The 14,873-nt window shown below is 38.3% G+C and overlaps 1 protein-coding gene across 1 annotated transcript; it reads right to left on the bottom strand.

Moving 5' to 3' along the window:
* Nucleotides 1-6,170: 6,170 nt before the first annotated feature.
* LOC122742686 (olfactory receptor 11G2-like) lies at nucleotides 6,171-7,106 on the bottom strand. The gene has a single exon (XM_043987103.1). It carries the CDS (start codon nucleotides 7,101-7,103, stop codon nucleotides 6,171-6,173), a length of 933 nt encoding a protein of 310 aa, XP_043843038.1. The 5' UTR covers nucleotides 7,104-7,106.
* Between the last annotated feature and the right edge of the window lie 7,767 nt (nucleotides 7,107-14,873).

The raw sequence follows: 14,873 nt of genomic DNA on the forward strand, positions 1-14,873 counted from the left end.
ATGAAAGTTAATAGCTTGATGACTCTTTCTAGGTTGGTTTGTTCCCTTGAGCTGTTTTTTTTTTTAACCAATATAATTCCCCTCCTATGGTTTAATGATTATGTCTTTTCTCAGACAAGAGATAGAATCAATAGGACATGTTAGTTATTTTTTTTTTGATGTTAGAAATGACTTTGCATAAGATTGCAATTCATTTTCTTTTTCAACTATTTCTATAAATAGCATCTTATCTGCTTTTAACACAGCATTTTCTAGTAGAATTTTTTTTCAAAGAATCATTTTTAATCATATGCTTGGAAATATGAGACTAAAGACTGAACTATACTATGTTTCTCAACAACTTACCAGGAAGCATTGTTTTGCTGTCCAGAATTTATGGATAGTCAAATCCCTACATTTCTGACTGATAACCTAACCTGCCAGGAACTCAGAATGATGAGGAACTGATAATGATGCATAGCCAATATTTTAAAAACATGATTCTTCCTTTTCTGGTGATGGCAGCCAAATATTACAGGTGAGAAGTCCCCATGGTGCACCTCACCTTGGTGATGCACAAAACATACTTTTAAATAACAAACCTTTCCAAATTCTTTTGCAAATGTTAGTACTAATCAAAGAACCAACCAACATTTATTGATTTCCAGTTATATGCATGCACTGTGATAGTTTCTAGAGATGCAAAGACAAAAATGAACCAATCTTCATCCTAAAGGAATTTTTATGTTGTGTAATGATTAGAGTGATGCCACCTACTGTAGGAAAGCTCTGCCATGAGGAGAAGGAGTCTGAAGGCAAGCCATGCAGTTTTCCTTGGCATCAGGAAGTGACGTTTGCTCGTGGGTACTGTCTATAAAAGAGGTGAGGCTTGCTCTCTCCCTCTCTTTTCTGGAGAACCTCAGCGGGGGAGAGGAGCTGGAGACATTGGCTCCCTGAGATACACAACTGAATCTAGGCCTTTCTCTCTTTCTTCACCAAATTCTTATTCTTCTTAATAAATGCTTAAAAGTCTAACTCTTGTTAAAGCTTATAATTTAGACAGACTAGCTAGAATTTTAGCCCTTACAGATGGTGACCATGAAGACTGTAACAATTGGAGTGATGCCACCTAATGTAGGAAAGCTCCAGTCATTACAGTTGTCAGGATCTCCATTTACTGTAATTAAAATAGCTGAATTGCTTATGGCAATTTAAACATAAACATATCTCCTAATTTAGCAAATGAGGAAACATAGGCTCAGAGAAGTTAAATGACATATCCATAGTTGGTGGGATTTGAATCTAGGTCTCTTGACCCTGAATCCACTTTTCTTTCTATCATAACATACTACTGACTATAGCTAATGCATATAAAAAATTGTGTAGATCAACACATTTTTATTACCAACCCCAACAACTATCTTTCTAACATCTAGGATTAAATATTTAAGTTATAAAGCCTCAGAGAGATTTTTTCTAATAATAAATCAAGAGACAATAATTCATAAAAGTTAGTATAGGGGCAGCTAGGTGGCGCAGTGGATAGAGCACTGGCCCTGGAGTCAGGAGTACCTGAGTTCAAATCCGGCCTCAGACACTTAACACTTACTAGCTGTGTGACCTTCCAGATCAGTAAGCTGATGTGAAACATGGCAAACACAGTTTTATCTGATTATAATTATGTACATTGACCTTCTGTTATGTCCTGGTATAGGCCACTTTACAGAACAGTTTCTATATGGATCAGCTCAGTGGCACAGTGGCACACTAGGCCTGAAGTCAGGGAAACTTGTCTCTCTGAGTTCAAATCTGACCTCAAACACTTACTAGCTGTGTGATCTGGGCAAGTCACTTAACCCTGTTTACCTCAGTTTGCTCATTTGTAAAATGAGCTGGAGATGGAAATAGCAAACCACTCCAGTATCTTTGCCGAGAAAACCCAAAATCGGGTCATGAAGACTAGGACATGACTAAAATGACCAAACAACCACAACAAATTTCTGCATATCAAGTTTCTCTATCATGAAGCATATCTTATGGCTTCATGCAGGAAGAAGAGTGGATTCTAAAGTTGAGGATCACTCATGGAATTTTGGGAATAGTCAATATTAGCAGTTTCTTGGAATTCAGTGCTGGGAAGAGTTGTACTAAGAAAGCTGATTTCTAATTGGAGTAAAACCTTTTGTTCACATAGTCTACTATTTCATAAATTCGTATCTTATTTGAATTATTGTTCCCTGAAACATAAAAATGATATGCCTCAAAACATGTCAACATAAAAAGGGGATGTAGCATACCTGTGTTTCAAATCAGATTTCCTAGGAAGAAATATATAATGCACTACACTGAGAGAGAAAAAGCATATTTATTATGCATCCCTAAATCATATAGTCATGGACTGAGAAGAGAAACCCTGAATTTGGCCTTCCCCATCCATAGCACTCATTCTCCCACCTGTAATCTTAGCCCAAGGAGTATGAACTAGGTCTTTCTTCTAATCTCTGGTCCACAGTTGTCACCCAACATCTTCCACAGCTCTGTACCAATGGTGGCATTAACTTTGGAGCCTTCCTGGATAACTCTTATGCATTCAGTAAATGATGTAATTAGAAAGGTAAGCATTCTAATAATGTGCCCCCTTATTGTGCCTTCATGTTCTTTTCTTTCCCCAACAAATAGCTGGAAATTCTTGGGGAAAAGAACTTCTCTTGGGGTTCTGATTCCTGTTGGAGACATTTTGAAATGGGTAGGGAGAAGCTAAAGGGAGTGTTGGTGAGACTCCCATAGGAAACAATAGGCTTTTAATGTAAATGATTGTTCTGAGGTATGAGTTCTCCTCTCAGACATCTTTGCTATCTTATTGGCATGTCTTATTCACCACTCCTCATTCCATCATCCATATTCCTCATCAACTTGGGGTATATTTCTCTTGATGGTATAAATAGGGAGAGTAAAGTAGAAAAATATTTGGGGAAGCATCTAGGATGATTTCAGGAAAACTATTGTTTGTTTAAATGGGGCCATTGAGAAATCATCTTCTTTTGGAAATGAGGAAGAGGTTTGTAATACATTGGATTTTTTGCCTTGTGACACAATGTTTGCTTCACACACTTTGACCTTCTAGTGACCTAATTTTGGCATTGAATTGTTTTTTGTGGTCTATCAGGTGTCAATTTGCATGATTAATTTTATTTAATACAATTCAAGCTATATAATTTTGAATTTTCTTTAGTTTTTACCTTATTCTTCTGTTATTTTTATTTCCCAACAAAATATGATTCACTGAATGGTTTTTGTTGTTGTTGTTGTTGAGACTGGATCTTATCTCGCTCAAATTGAGAGGAAATTGGCTAAGATCCCACTGTTGTTTGACATAGAAACTTTGACTTGTTTCATTTTTGACCTGGTCTGATTTACTTCTTCTTCTTTTTTTTTTTTTGTATTTTTTTTCCTGGGTCAATGGGGGTTAAATGACTTGCCCAGGGTCACACATCTACTGTCAAGTGTCTGAGGCTGGACTTGAACTCAGGTCCTCCTGGATCCAGGGCTGGTGCTTTATCTACTCTGCCACCTAGCTGTCCCCGATTCACTTCTTAAGCAGCTGACTGGCCTCTTGTTTCCCAGGGGTTCAGCATATTGATATCAGACTAGACATGTATATCAGATCAACTCTAGCCCCTCAGTTCCTTAGAATTCTTAAACTTAAGTGATTCACTGGACTTAGCTGCCCCTAGTAGCAGAGATTATAGGTGTAGGCCACCATACCTGACTTGGATACTCTATTAAATATTCACATAAATTGAGTTAAATATAATCTATGTAATAGTTATTCTAATTAAATAGTTATCACCTAACAGCACAGTGTCTGATTTAGTGTTCCTTTTCTCAATCCAATAGTTTTTTTCCTTAACTGATTATCTACTGATTTGATTGGAACCAGATAGCATATTGAATTGAGCTGGGGGTGGGGAAGGAAGGAATTGTTAGACAGTAGTTTGTCTGAATAAAAGATCAGGTATTTTAGGGGGAACGTAAACTTAACATGAGGCAGCAGTGTGATCTGACAATAAAAAAAAAAGGTAACAGGATCTTGGGTTGAATTTTGTTCTTTAGTTGTTTTAGTCATGTCTTTGTGACCACATTTGAGTTTTCTTGAGCAAAGATACTAGAATGTTTTGTCATTTCCTTCTCCAGCTCATTTTACAGATGAGGAAACTGAGGCAAAGAGGGTTAAGTGACTTGCCAAGGGTCACACAGCTATCAAGTGTCTGAGGGTGGATTTGAACTCAGGAAGATGAGCAGTCTATTCCACCGTGTTAGCTTCCAGGACTAAGGAAGCAATGGGGCACCTGCATTCTGTTTTGGTTAGACCATATCTGGAATATAGTATTTATTTCTAAATGCCAGATTTAGGAAAGATTGGCTAATATGACAAAAAAGGAAAATGATAAATGTTGGAGAACATGTTGGAAAATTGGAACACTAATGTATTCTTGGTGGAGTTGTGAACTAATTCAACCTTTCTGGAGAGCAATTTGGAACTATGTTCAAAGGGCTATAAAACTGTATATCCTTTGACCCAACAATACCACTGCTAGGTCTGAATCCCAAAGAGATAAAAAAAGGAAGGCAAACTCCACATATACAAGAATATTTATAGCAGCTATTTTTGTGGTGACAAAGAATTGGAAATTTAGGGGATCCCCCACCAATTGGAGAATGGCCAAACAAGTTGTGATATATGAATGTAATGAAATACTATTGTGCTATAAGAAATGATAAGCAGGAAGATTTCAGAAAAACCTGGAAAGACGTGAACTCATGTTGAGTGAAGCGAACAGAACCAGGAGAACATTACCCACAATAACAACATTGTATAATCATTAACTGAAATAGACTTAGCTTTTCTCAGCAATAAAATGATCCAAGACAATTCCAAAAGAAATCGTAGAGGAAGATGTCACTTAAAGTTGGAAGGATTAAGAAAAACTGTAGGAAAAAGGAAGTTTCTGATATTGACTTTTTTTTTTTGTGGGGTAATGAGGATTAAGTGACTTGAACAGGGTCACACAGCAACTTCATTTGATTTTTTTTTTTTAGTGAGGTGATTGGGGTTAAGTGACTTGCCCAGGGTCACACAGCTAGTAAGTGTTAAGTGTCTGAGGCCAGATTTGAACTCAGGTACTCCTTACTCCAGGGCCAGTGCTCTATCCATTGTGCTACCTAGCTGCCCCCTGATATTGACTTTTAAAGAAGGGAAGAGTGACAAAATGTGGAGATATAGATGATATATGTTATAGGCATAAGGGATTATATCTAAACTTGGCAAGATAAATTGGGAAAATGATAGTAACTTTGGGTATAACACAGTATGTGGAAAGGGAAAAAGAGAAAAAGTTTGGAAGGGAAGGTTGGAGTAAGACTCTTGAGGACCATAACATCTCAGATGAAAATATTTATTTTATCTGATTAAGCAATTCAGAGCCACTGAAACATTTGGAGGAGGGGAGTAAATGACATGATTCTATTTGTTCATTTGGAAGATTATTTTGAAAAGTAGATAGGATGGATTGGAGAAAGGGAAGACTGGTTTCAGGAAGATGAATTAGGAGCCTGTTACATTATTATAGTTGAGGTAATGAGGATAATGGAAGTATGAAAGGAAATCAAGGAAATAATGGGAGTGATATTGCCAGTGAAGATCTATAAAGGTTTGAGAACAGTTTGGATGTAAAGGCTAAGGGAGGCAGATGTATAATATATGATTCCAGTATTTTGGACCTCATTATTTGGCAAATTACTATTCTCCTATTATTGAGTAGCAAAATATGGAAGTTGCATAGAGGGGCATATTTTTAGGGAGAGATGACGAGTTCACATTTGGCTATGCTGGATTTGAAATGCAAGTGGCATATTGTGGTAGAGATGTCCAATACACCATTGTATTGAATATATTTCTTATATATTGATCTTCTCAGGGCCCAAGGATAACTTTTGGGTTTTTTTGTTTTTGTTTTTGTTTTTTGCAGGGCAATGAGGGTTAAGCAACTTGCCCAGGGTCACATAGCTAGTAAGTGTCAAGGGTCTGAGGTTGGATTTGAACTCAGGTCCTCCTGAATTCAGGGCTGGTGCTTTATCCACTGTACCACCTAGCTGCCCCCCAAGGATATCTTTTGTAAAGATTATAATGTTCAGGTACTCAGGATTTTCCTTAGGGCATCCTTCATGTCCTTGTTCCTAAGGCTGTAGATCAAAGGATTTAAGAATGGGGTCACCACAGAATAAAAGAGGGTCACAATCTTCTGTGCTCCTGCTTCATGTCCTGATGTTGGTTTTACATACATCACCATCACAGAGCCATAGAACAGTGACACCACAGCCAAATGGGATCCGCAAGTGGAGAAGGCTTTACGCCGACCTGCTGCTGATGGAACTCTCAACACAGCTCTCAGGACCATGGCATAGGTCCCCATGATGAAGAGGAAAGGAATAAACAGTGGCAAAGAATTCACAATGGAGCAGGTGAATTCTATCAAAGGGGCTCGGGTACAAGTGAGAGCTAGCAGGGGACCTGGGTCACAAAGAAAGTGGTCAATGATCTTTGAGCCACAGAAGGACAACTGAGAGATGAGAATGATGGGGACCAGGAACCAGAGAAATCCAGACACCCAGCAGATGACCACCAGGTTGATGCAGAGACATCCTGTCATGATAGTAGGATAATGCAGAGGTCTGCAGATGGCCAGATACCGATCAAATGCCATAATGGCCAGAAAAAAACATTCTGTACCACCTAAGGAGAAGAAGAAGTAGAATTGGATGAAGCATCCAGAGAAGGAGATAGTCTTGGTATTAGAAAGAAAGTTGGCCAACATGTTGGGTACGGTAGAAGTGACGTACCAGATCTCTAGAAAGGAGAAGTTGGCCAACAGGATGTACATGGGGGTGTGAAGTCGCTTGTTCCTATGCACAACACAGATAATAGAACCATTTCCTAGGAGGGTCAGGATGTAGATGATCAGGAAAAATATGAAGAGGAGGATCTGAATCTCTCTGCTACAGGGAAATCCAAGGAGGATGAAATCAGAATTATTGGAGCTGTGGTTGGTGTTGGAAATTTTCATTTGCCTGTAAGCTAAAACAATCAGAGATAATTGATTGAAAATCGATCACTTTTATACTCTTTGAAGATCTTTAAAATAAATAAAAATTCAATATATATTTGTTAATCAATAATGAGTACCGAATACTGGAGAAATTTAAGGCTTTATTATATTAAGATATCTGCCCACAAGGAATTATGTACCAACAAATATGAATGTAGCCTTGCAATAATAAGTATGGTTTTTCCTAACTGGAAGAAGAGACTGAATTATAATGGGAGGCAAAAGATTCATTGGATCAGGGAAGCCTAGCCCAAAACTACCTGGGCTTCTCTAGACCCAAGTCCATGAGCTCCCATCTCCCATGATTCTTACAGTCCCTTCAAAATGGGAAGAAATCCTACATTCTACATTTTCCACCAGTCTTCCCTGTAAATAAATATAGGCTGGATAAAAATACAAAATACTACATGATAATCGTGTCAGAGAGCTATAAAACAAAATCGTCTTTGAGGTAGGAAGGTATTTGTCATTATGTATCAAGAAGTAAAAAAAAAAAAAGGATTGTGAAAGTAGTTGGCATTTGATTTGGTGTTTAAAGGAGAGTAAAGATAGGAGGCTGAAAGTTTCAGTTACCATGACCTAGGAATCTCCTATTTCACTTATATGTTAAAATGCAGTAATTTATCCTCATACCTACTTTGCTAATCTTTCCCTTTCTTTATCTTATTATACAGGGTGTACCAAAGACTTGGTAAAGTTTTAAGCTATTAAAACCATTAAAGTTAAAAATCAAACTGGTTTTTTTTTTGGTGGGGGTTCACCCTGAATAGTTTTCACTGACTCTTGTGGGGTTTTTTTTGGGGGGGCAATGAGGGTTAAGTGACTTGCCCAGGGTCACACAGCTAGTAAGTGTCAAGTGTCTGAGGCCGGATTTGAACCAGGTCTTCCTGAATCCAGGGCTGGTGCTTTATCCATTGTGCCACCTTGTTGCCCCATTCACTGACTTTTAACTGAAAAAGTTAGCTTATACATTGTTAGTTCCTTCCCTACTTAGCTTCTTCCTTACTCAAATCCCTCACAACTCAAATCCCATCTATATCAGGTACCATTTTCTCCTGCTTTGCTCTAGTCTCTGATGATGAGTGATGAGGTGCCCCTTTTCTTGACAAGGTCACCATTTGTGCTTGAGACCTTGATCCCATTTCTTTTTTTTTCTTCTCTAGGACTTGCTGCCTTGATTATTCCTCCCCTTTTTAATCATCTTCAACTACTCTTTATTCATTGTCTCTTTTCCTTATGTCTACAATTCAACCTAATATATCCTTAAAACATTTTTAAAACATTTTTATCCTCCTATCCCAAGATGTTCTTTATTTCTTTTCCCTTTACTAGCTGAACTCCTAGTCATTTACACTCATTGACCCCATTTCTTCACCTCCTACTCACTTCTCAACCTCTTGAAACCCCTTGATGGGCTCTGACCCCATCACTCTACTGAAATAATTTTCTCTAAGGTCACCACTAATCTCTTAAACTTCTAAATCCCAGTAATTTCCCCCCTAAGTTTTCATTCTCCTTGATATCTTTGCTGCTTTTGACCCTCTATAACATTCCCCCCTCCTAGATAATTTCTTTACTTCTGTGACACTACTCCCTTGTTTCTCCTACCCACCTCATGGTTTCATCTCAGTCTCCTTTGCTGGTTGCTCCATCTTCCAAACATCAATGAGAATTATTCATTAAGAGTCTCTCCTGGATCATGTTGTCTTCTTTCTCTAAGCTTTCTTTTGGTGATCTCATCAACTCTTGTGGGTTTAATTTTCTGCTCCACGCAGCTAACTCCCAAAGCCATCTATTTTAGTTATTCTTCTGAACTTTCAGCCACTGTCTACTGGACAGCTATACCTGAATATACCTCAAGCATACTACTTTCACATATCCACAATAGGAATCTTTACCTTTCCTCCCAAACCTACCCTACCTCTGAACTTCCTGTTTCTGCTTAGGGAACTGACATATTTCTAGTAACCCAAGACTACAATCTTCCCTCTCCCTCCATGACCATATCCAATCAGCTGTCAATTCTTATCAACTTTACCTTTTGCAACTATCTTCTCTTTATTCATATTTCTGCTACTCTAGTTCAGGCCCATAACACTTCTTGACTGGATTACTCATTTAATTTCTCCAGTCCACTCTTCACACACCTGCCAAGGGAATTTCCTTGCCTTATCATAGATCCCAAGTTGGAAAGAACCTCAGAGGCCATCTCATTCAAACACCCTCATTTTACAGATGAGGAGACTGTGGTCTTGAGAAGTAAGGTCACTTACCCAAGATCACACAAGTAAGAAACATTAGAGGTGGGATTTGAATCCAAGTCTCCTAGAGCTCTTTCGCATGTATGATACTGCCTCTCAGAGAAGACTTGGCCTGACTGTTATTAAGTAAATGCCACATCCTTTCTGATGATGACCTAATTTCCCAAATACATGATACAACAATGCAAGTGTTTATAGATTTCCATTTAAATGAACAGACTCAGATAGGGTAGCAATCCCTGTAGCTGGAATCCCTTCTGTAGCCCTTCTTGATTGACTGGCTTTATATTGGTCAAATTGCTGGTTATTTAAGTACTTTTGCTCAAGCAATTAGTCAAGTCCATGATTTAATTTGGGAAATTATTTGCAAGAATTGACACTAGATAGAATTTGGGAATGGGAAAAGTTATTCTGTGATGAACATCTCTCTCCTGTTTCCAAACCCCTCACCTGGTTGTAGTTTTCCCCATGCTCCTATAAGATGTTATATTACCAAAGTATTTGGTTTCAGTTTACTATGATAAATTGAACTCTAAGGTGCTAGCTAATCTGGGTTTTAGGCATTATCAATTCTCCAATTTTCCTTTATTTTAATAGGATTGTCCTAAAGACCCCAAGTCTTTTCTCTTCTTTTTGTTTTTTTAAATTTTGTGTGTGAGGCAATTGGGGTTAAGTGACTTGCCCAGGGTCACACAGCTAGTAATTGTTAAGTGTCTGAGGCCAGATTTGAACTCAGGTCCTCCTGAATCCAGGGCTGGTGCTCTATCCACTGTGCCATCTAGCTGCCCCAAGACCCCAAGTCTTTTAATAGTGGGATTTTAGGAAGCATAACAGAAGATGAAGACATAACAACAGATAGAGCATTGGATTTGAAGTCTGAAAGATGAGTTTAAATCCTGGCTTGGAGACTTGGGAGCTGTGTGCATGTGGGCAATTCACTTAGTCTGACTGAGACTCAGTTTTCTTATAAATAAAAGCAATAATAATAGAATGCCTACTTCACAGGGTTATTATGAGAATCGAGTGAAATAATGTATGTAAAGCACTTTGGAAATTTTAAAATGCTACTTAAATATCACTGCCCCAGGGGAAGTGAAACCAAGGGGAAGCAGATGATGATGATGATAGAAAAGAAGATTTGCTGGTCATGTGATGAGCATGAGGGATAGCTGATTAGCAGTTCTAGTGGACCATTCATGTCTTTGTGTTATCAAGGGAGCTCAAGGAATACCCTTAAGATTTTAGATCAATTTCCTGTTAACTTAAGGAAGGAAATGAATAAAATGAAGAACTGTTACACAAGATGGTTAAGCGTGAATGGGTTGTGTTCAGTGTCCTTGAAGGGAATTACCAAAAATGATTGTTGTTGCTATTATTGTTGTTGTACCTGGTAATTCTTATATACTATGTCACAGGTAGCATAATTCTCACACTTAAAATTATTTTCCTGGATGGCAGTAGGATTACAGGAACAAAGATTTAAATTTGGAAGGGACCTTAGAGGCTTTCCAGTACATTCCCCTCATTTTACAGATAAGGAAACTGAGTCACAGTGTGATTTCAGCAATATGTTAAGGATCACTTAGCTAACAGCTGTCTGAATTAAGATTTGAACTCAGGACTTCCTATCTTCAAATCTTGTACCATCTCCATGAAATCGTGCTGTATTTCATCAACATAAATGTTGACTCTCTTGAAACATTTTCTTTCTTTGTAGACAGCTGAATCTTTCCATAATGCACCTCTTGCTTTATCTATTAAACAAGGTAAAAAAATTCTAGAGAAATGAATATTGGAAGAAAAATATTCAAAAATGGTATTCTTATGACAAAATATAAGGAACTTATGAATTTATACTAATTTGTGCACTCATATGGCTGTATATTTTTGACTACAGTTGCATTTTTCTTTTTTGGTGAGGCAATTGGGGTTAAGTGACTTGCCCAGGGTCACACAGCTAATAATTGTTAAGTGTCAGAGGTTGGATTTGAACTCAGGTCCTCCTGAATTCAGGGCTGGTGCTCTATCCACTGCGCCACCTAGCTGCCCCACATATATTTAAAAATATTTTATCTATCAGGTTTTATAGTTTTCAAATTGCAATAATATCCATTATTTCATTTGAATTTCCAGGCAGTCAACTATGGAGAAAAATATTAAGGACATGAAATATTAAAGTGTTATTAGGTCTAACCAAGCAAAGGGAATTATAATATTGATACAAATATGTGAGGAGTTCAAGTAAAAGTTGGTTACTTGGAATTTTGACTTTCCTGGTTTCTATGGCAATCTTCATTCAGCTCATCATCTTTCCCACAAGTAAATTTAACATAGTTCCGCATATTAATATGTGTCTAAGTATTGCAAGGGTATAGAAGTGCTGCAGTGAATAGAGTGGCAGGTTTAGAGTTAGGAATACCTGAGCTAAAATCTGTCCTCAGATACTTACTAGTTGTATTTCCCTGGGCAAGTCACTTAATCCAGTTTACCTCAGTTTCCTCATCTGTAAAATGATCTGGAGAAGGAAATGGCAAACCACTGCAGTATCTTTGCAAAGAAAATCCCAAATGAGTCCAAAGAGTTGGAAACAGCTGAACAAGAATATAAATATGTATCTGGATTCGCAAGGTAGAAGGAGTTAAAAGAGCAGCCAAAACCTAGAAAACTTGGGTTTTAATTCCAACTATGCCACTAGCTCCATATTACTGGGCAGACACCAGATGATCTCTAGGATCCTCCACAGCTCTATGTGTTTATGTAGAGGCCTGCTCCAAGGATTCCCTGAATTGGAGTAAGGGGTGGCTGTTACTGCACAAGCTATTTAGGTACCACAAATTGAGGTAGAGTGGAGGGAGTATATTTCAGCTTCCAACAGCACTGGGGCAAATTCAATTTATCCTAAGCTATGAATTTTAAATAGGATTCTAAGAGCCTAAACTGAGAGTTAGAAGGGACTTCTGAGTCCAACACCCTCATTTTAAAAATGAGAAACTGACTTAGAAAGATTAAATGCTTTGCCCAAGTTTGCAAAGTAAGAAGTACCAGAGCCAGGATTCAAATACAGGTCTTCTAATTCCAAATCCCAATGTTGTTTCCATTGTCTTATGCTGTTTTCTTAAGATGAGTATGGAGTCTGAACCTGGGTTCAGGTTCCAGCTTTGTCAATTGTTACCTGTGTGACAGGTACATGGGGAAGCTAGGTGGTGAAGTAGATAGAGCACTGGGATTGTAATCAGGAAGACTCATCTTCCTGAGTTCAAATCTGGCCTCAGACACTTATTAGCTGGGTGACACTGGGCAAGTCATTTAACAATTTGCCTCAGTTTCCTCATCTATAAAATGAGCTGGAGAAGGAAATAGCAAACCATTGCAGTATCTCTGCCAAGAAAACCCCAAATGAGGTCATGAAGAGTTGTACATGATTAAACAATAACAATCTGTGTGACATTGGGGATATCACTTCTTTTTTGAGCCTCAGTTTCTTTATCTTTAAATTAGACCATTTAGACCAAATGGTTTCTTGTTCCCTCCATACCTCCAAATCTTTGCTCCTATGATCCCTAGCTGCAGCACTAATGCCAGATCTTTTTGTGGTTAATTTTCATTTTCCAAGGATGTGATTCAGCAGAATCTTGAAAGAAGCTAAGAATCAGAGATGAATAGGAAGATCACCGTAGCATGGGAGACAACCAGTACAAAAGCAGGAGATGGAGTGTCTTATGTAAGGAACAGCAAGGTGTTCAGTGTAACTGGACTTTAGGGTGTGTGGACAGGTATAAAGTGTATCAAGTCTGGGAAGGTAAGAAGAGGCCAGACCTGTGAAAAACTTTAATTGCCAAAGAATTTTGTTAGCTCTTGGAGGTAATATAGGGCCACTGGATTTTTTTTTTTTGAGGCAATTAGGGTTAAGTGACTTACCCAGGTCACACAGTTAGAAAGTATCTAGGATCAGATTTGAATTCAGGTCCTTTTGACTCCAGGGCTGATGCTCTATCCACTGTGCCACTTAGCTGCCCTGCCACTGGAATTTCTTGAGTGTGTACTTTTTTTTGTACAACAAACATTTATTTTATTTTTTCCAGTTACATGTAAGGGTAGTTTTCAACATTCATTTTCATAAGATTTAGAGTTCCAAGTTTTTCTCCCTCCCTCCCTTTCCTCCCCCCTCCACAAGGAAGAAACCAGGTTATATATGTACAATCCACAAATGCTCTTGAGTGTGTATTGATATGGTCTGTGCAATGTCACGATTTGACACTCAGTGTACCATAATGTATTATGTGCCAAGACAAAGATGATATTTAAGAAGGTAGCATCATTACTTACCTGAATCCATCCTTTTATTCTTTTGTTCTGCTTTACAGAGAGAAGCTGTCCCATTGGCCTGCTCTCTATAGAACCTGCAGCCACTGAGAGGGATAGACTGATTCCTTCAGAAGCTCTTTTGGACAGAGGTTTTTTTTTGACAGTTTGTGTGTTCGCAAGCAAAATAATCCTGGAATTGTGTCATTACAAATTGCTTTGACAAATATATTTACAAACAGACACAAAACCAAAAAGTGGTTGCACTTAATTGAAGATCAGTTCCTTTGGTCTACATGAGACTGATTACCTTGTTTGACAGAAACTTTACACACTGATATCCTTTCCCTTCCAGTTGATAGCTTGGTAGACCTGGAGGGTCCTATAGATCCTAGGATAGCCCTAACTTGAAGAAGGGACAAAGGGCATGAGGAAGAAGGGGACTTATAGATAGTCTTCCTGCGATGTGGCTAGTTCCCTAGAACTCTGTCTGTATGTTCATAGCATTTTATAGGGGATAAATGCATAGGGTCTTTTGAGTGACAACTATCAACATATTTACCAGTCCCATAGATCCCTACCTACTCTGGCCTGTTTGCCTAACTTGGAAGTCTCTTCAGATAACTAAGGCCTCAATTTGCTTCCTGTGAGCAGCTCTGACAGAAGGTTACATGAAGATGTCAATCATGTCTCCCTCCCATTTCATTGTACCATTGTGTACAAATCCCTTAAAAATAAGAATAGTGTTCTCTATTGTGATAAATCAGAATGCCCAACTGGAGAGGAAAATGGTGTACTGAGCTATTCAGTAAGCTTCCATCAAAGGAGCTTCAGAAAGAGTCTGACAGCCTTTGTATTTGCATATTGTATTTGCCTCAAGCAGTACATCACCTTCTTTCCTGGAGCTGGACAAAGGAGCCCAAAGTCAAGATCCCCTTTCTTCTTTTCTCATGAGTACTCCAGATTTCCTTACTAGAGATCTTTAAGCAAAGGCTGGATGTGGATGACCTCTTGTGTGGATGGTTTGAGAGGATTCGTGCTTCATGGAGGAGTTTTGTACTAGATAAGCTCTGAGGTCCCTTTCAACTTCGAGATTCTATTAGTCTACAATTTTTTTTTCTAACAGGAAAAAACATATCCTATTCAACAATCAGTCAAGGAAAAG

This window comes from Dromiciops gliroides, chromosome 2 (assembly GCF_019393635.1).
Source record: "Dromiciops gliroides isolate mDroGli1 chromosome 2, mDroGli1.pri, whole genome shotgun sequence".
NCBI classification, from domain to species: domain Eukaryota; kingdom Metazoa; phylum Chordata; class Mammalia; order Microbiotheria; family Microbiotheriidae; genus Dromiciops; species Dromiciops gliroides.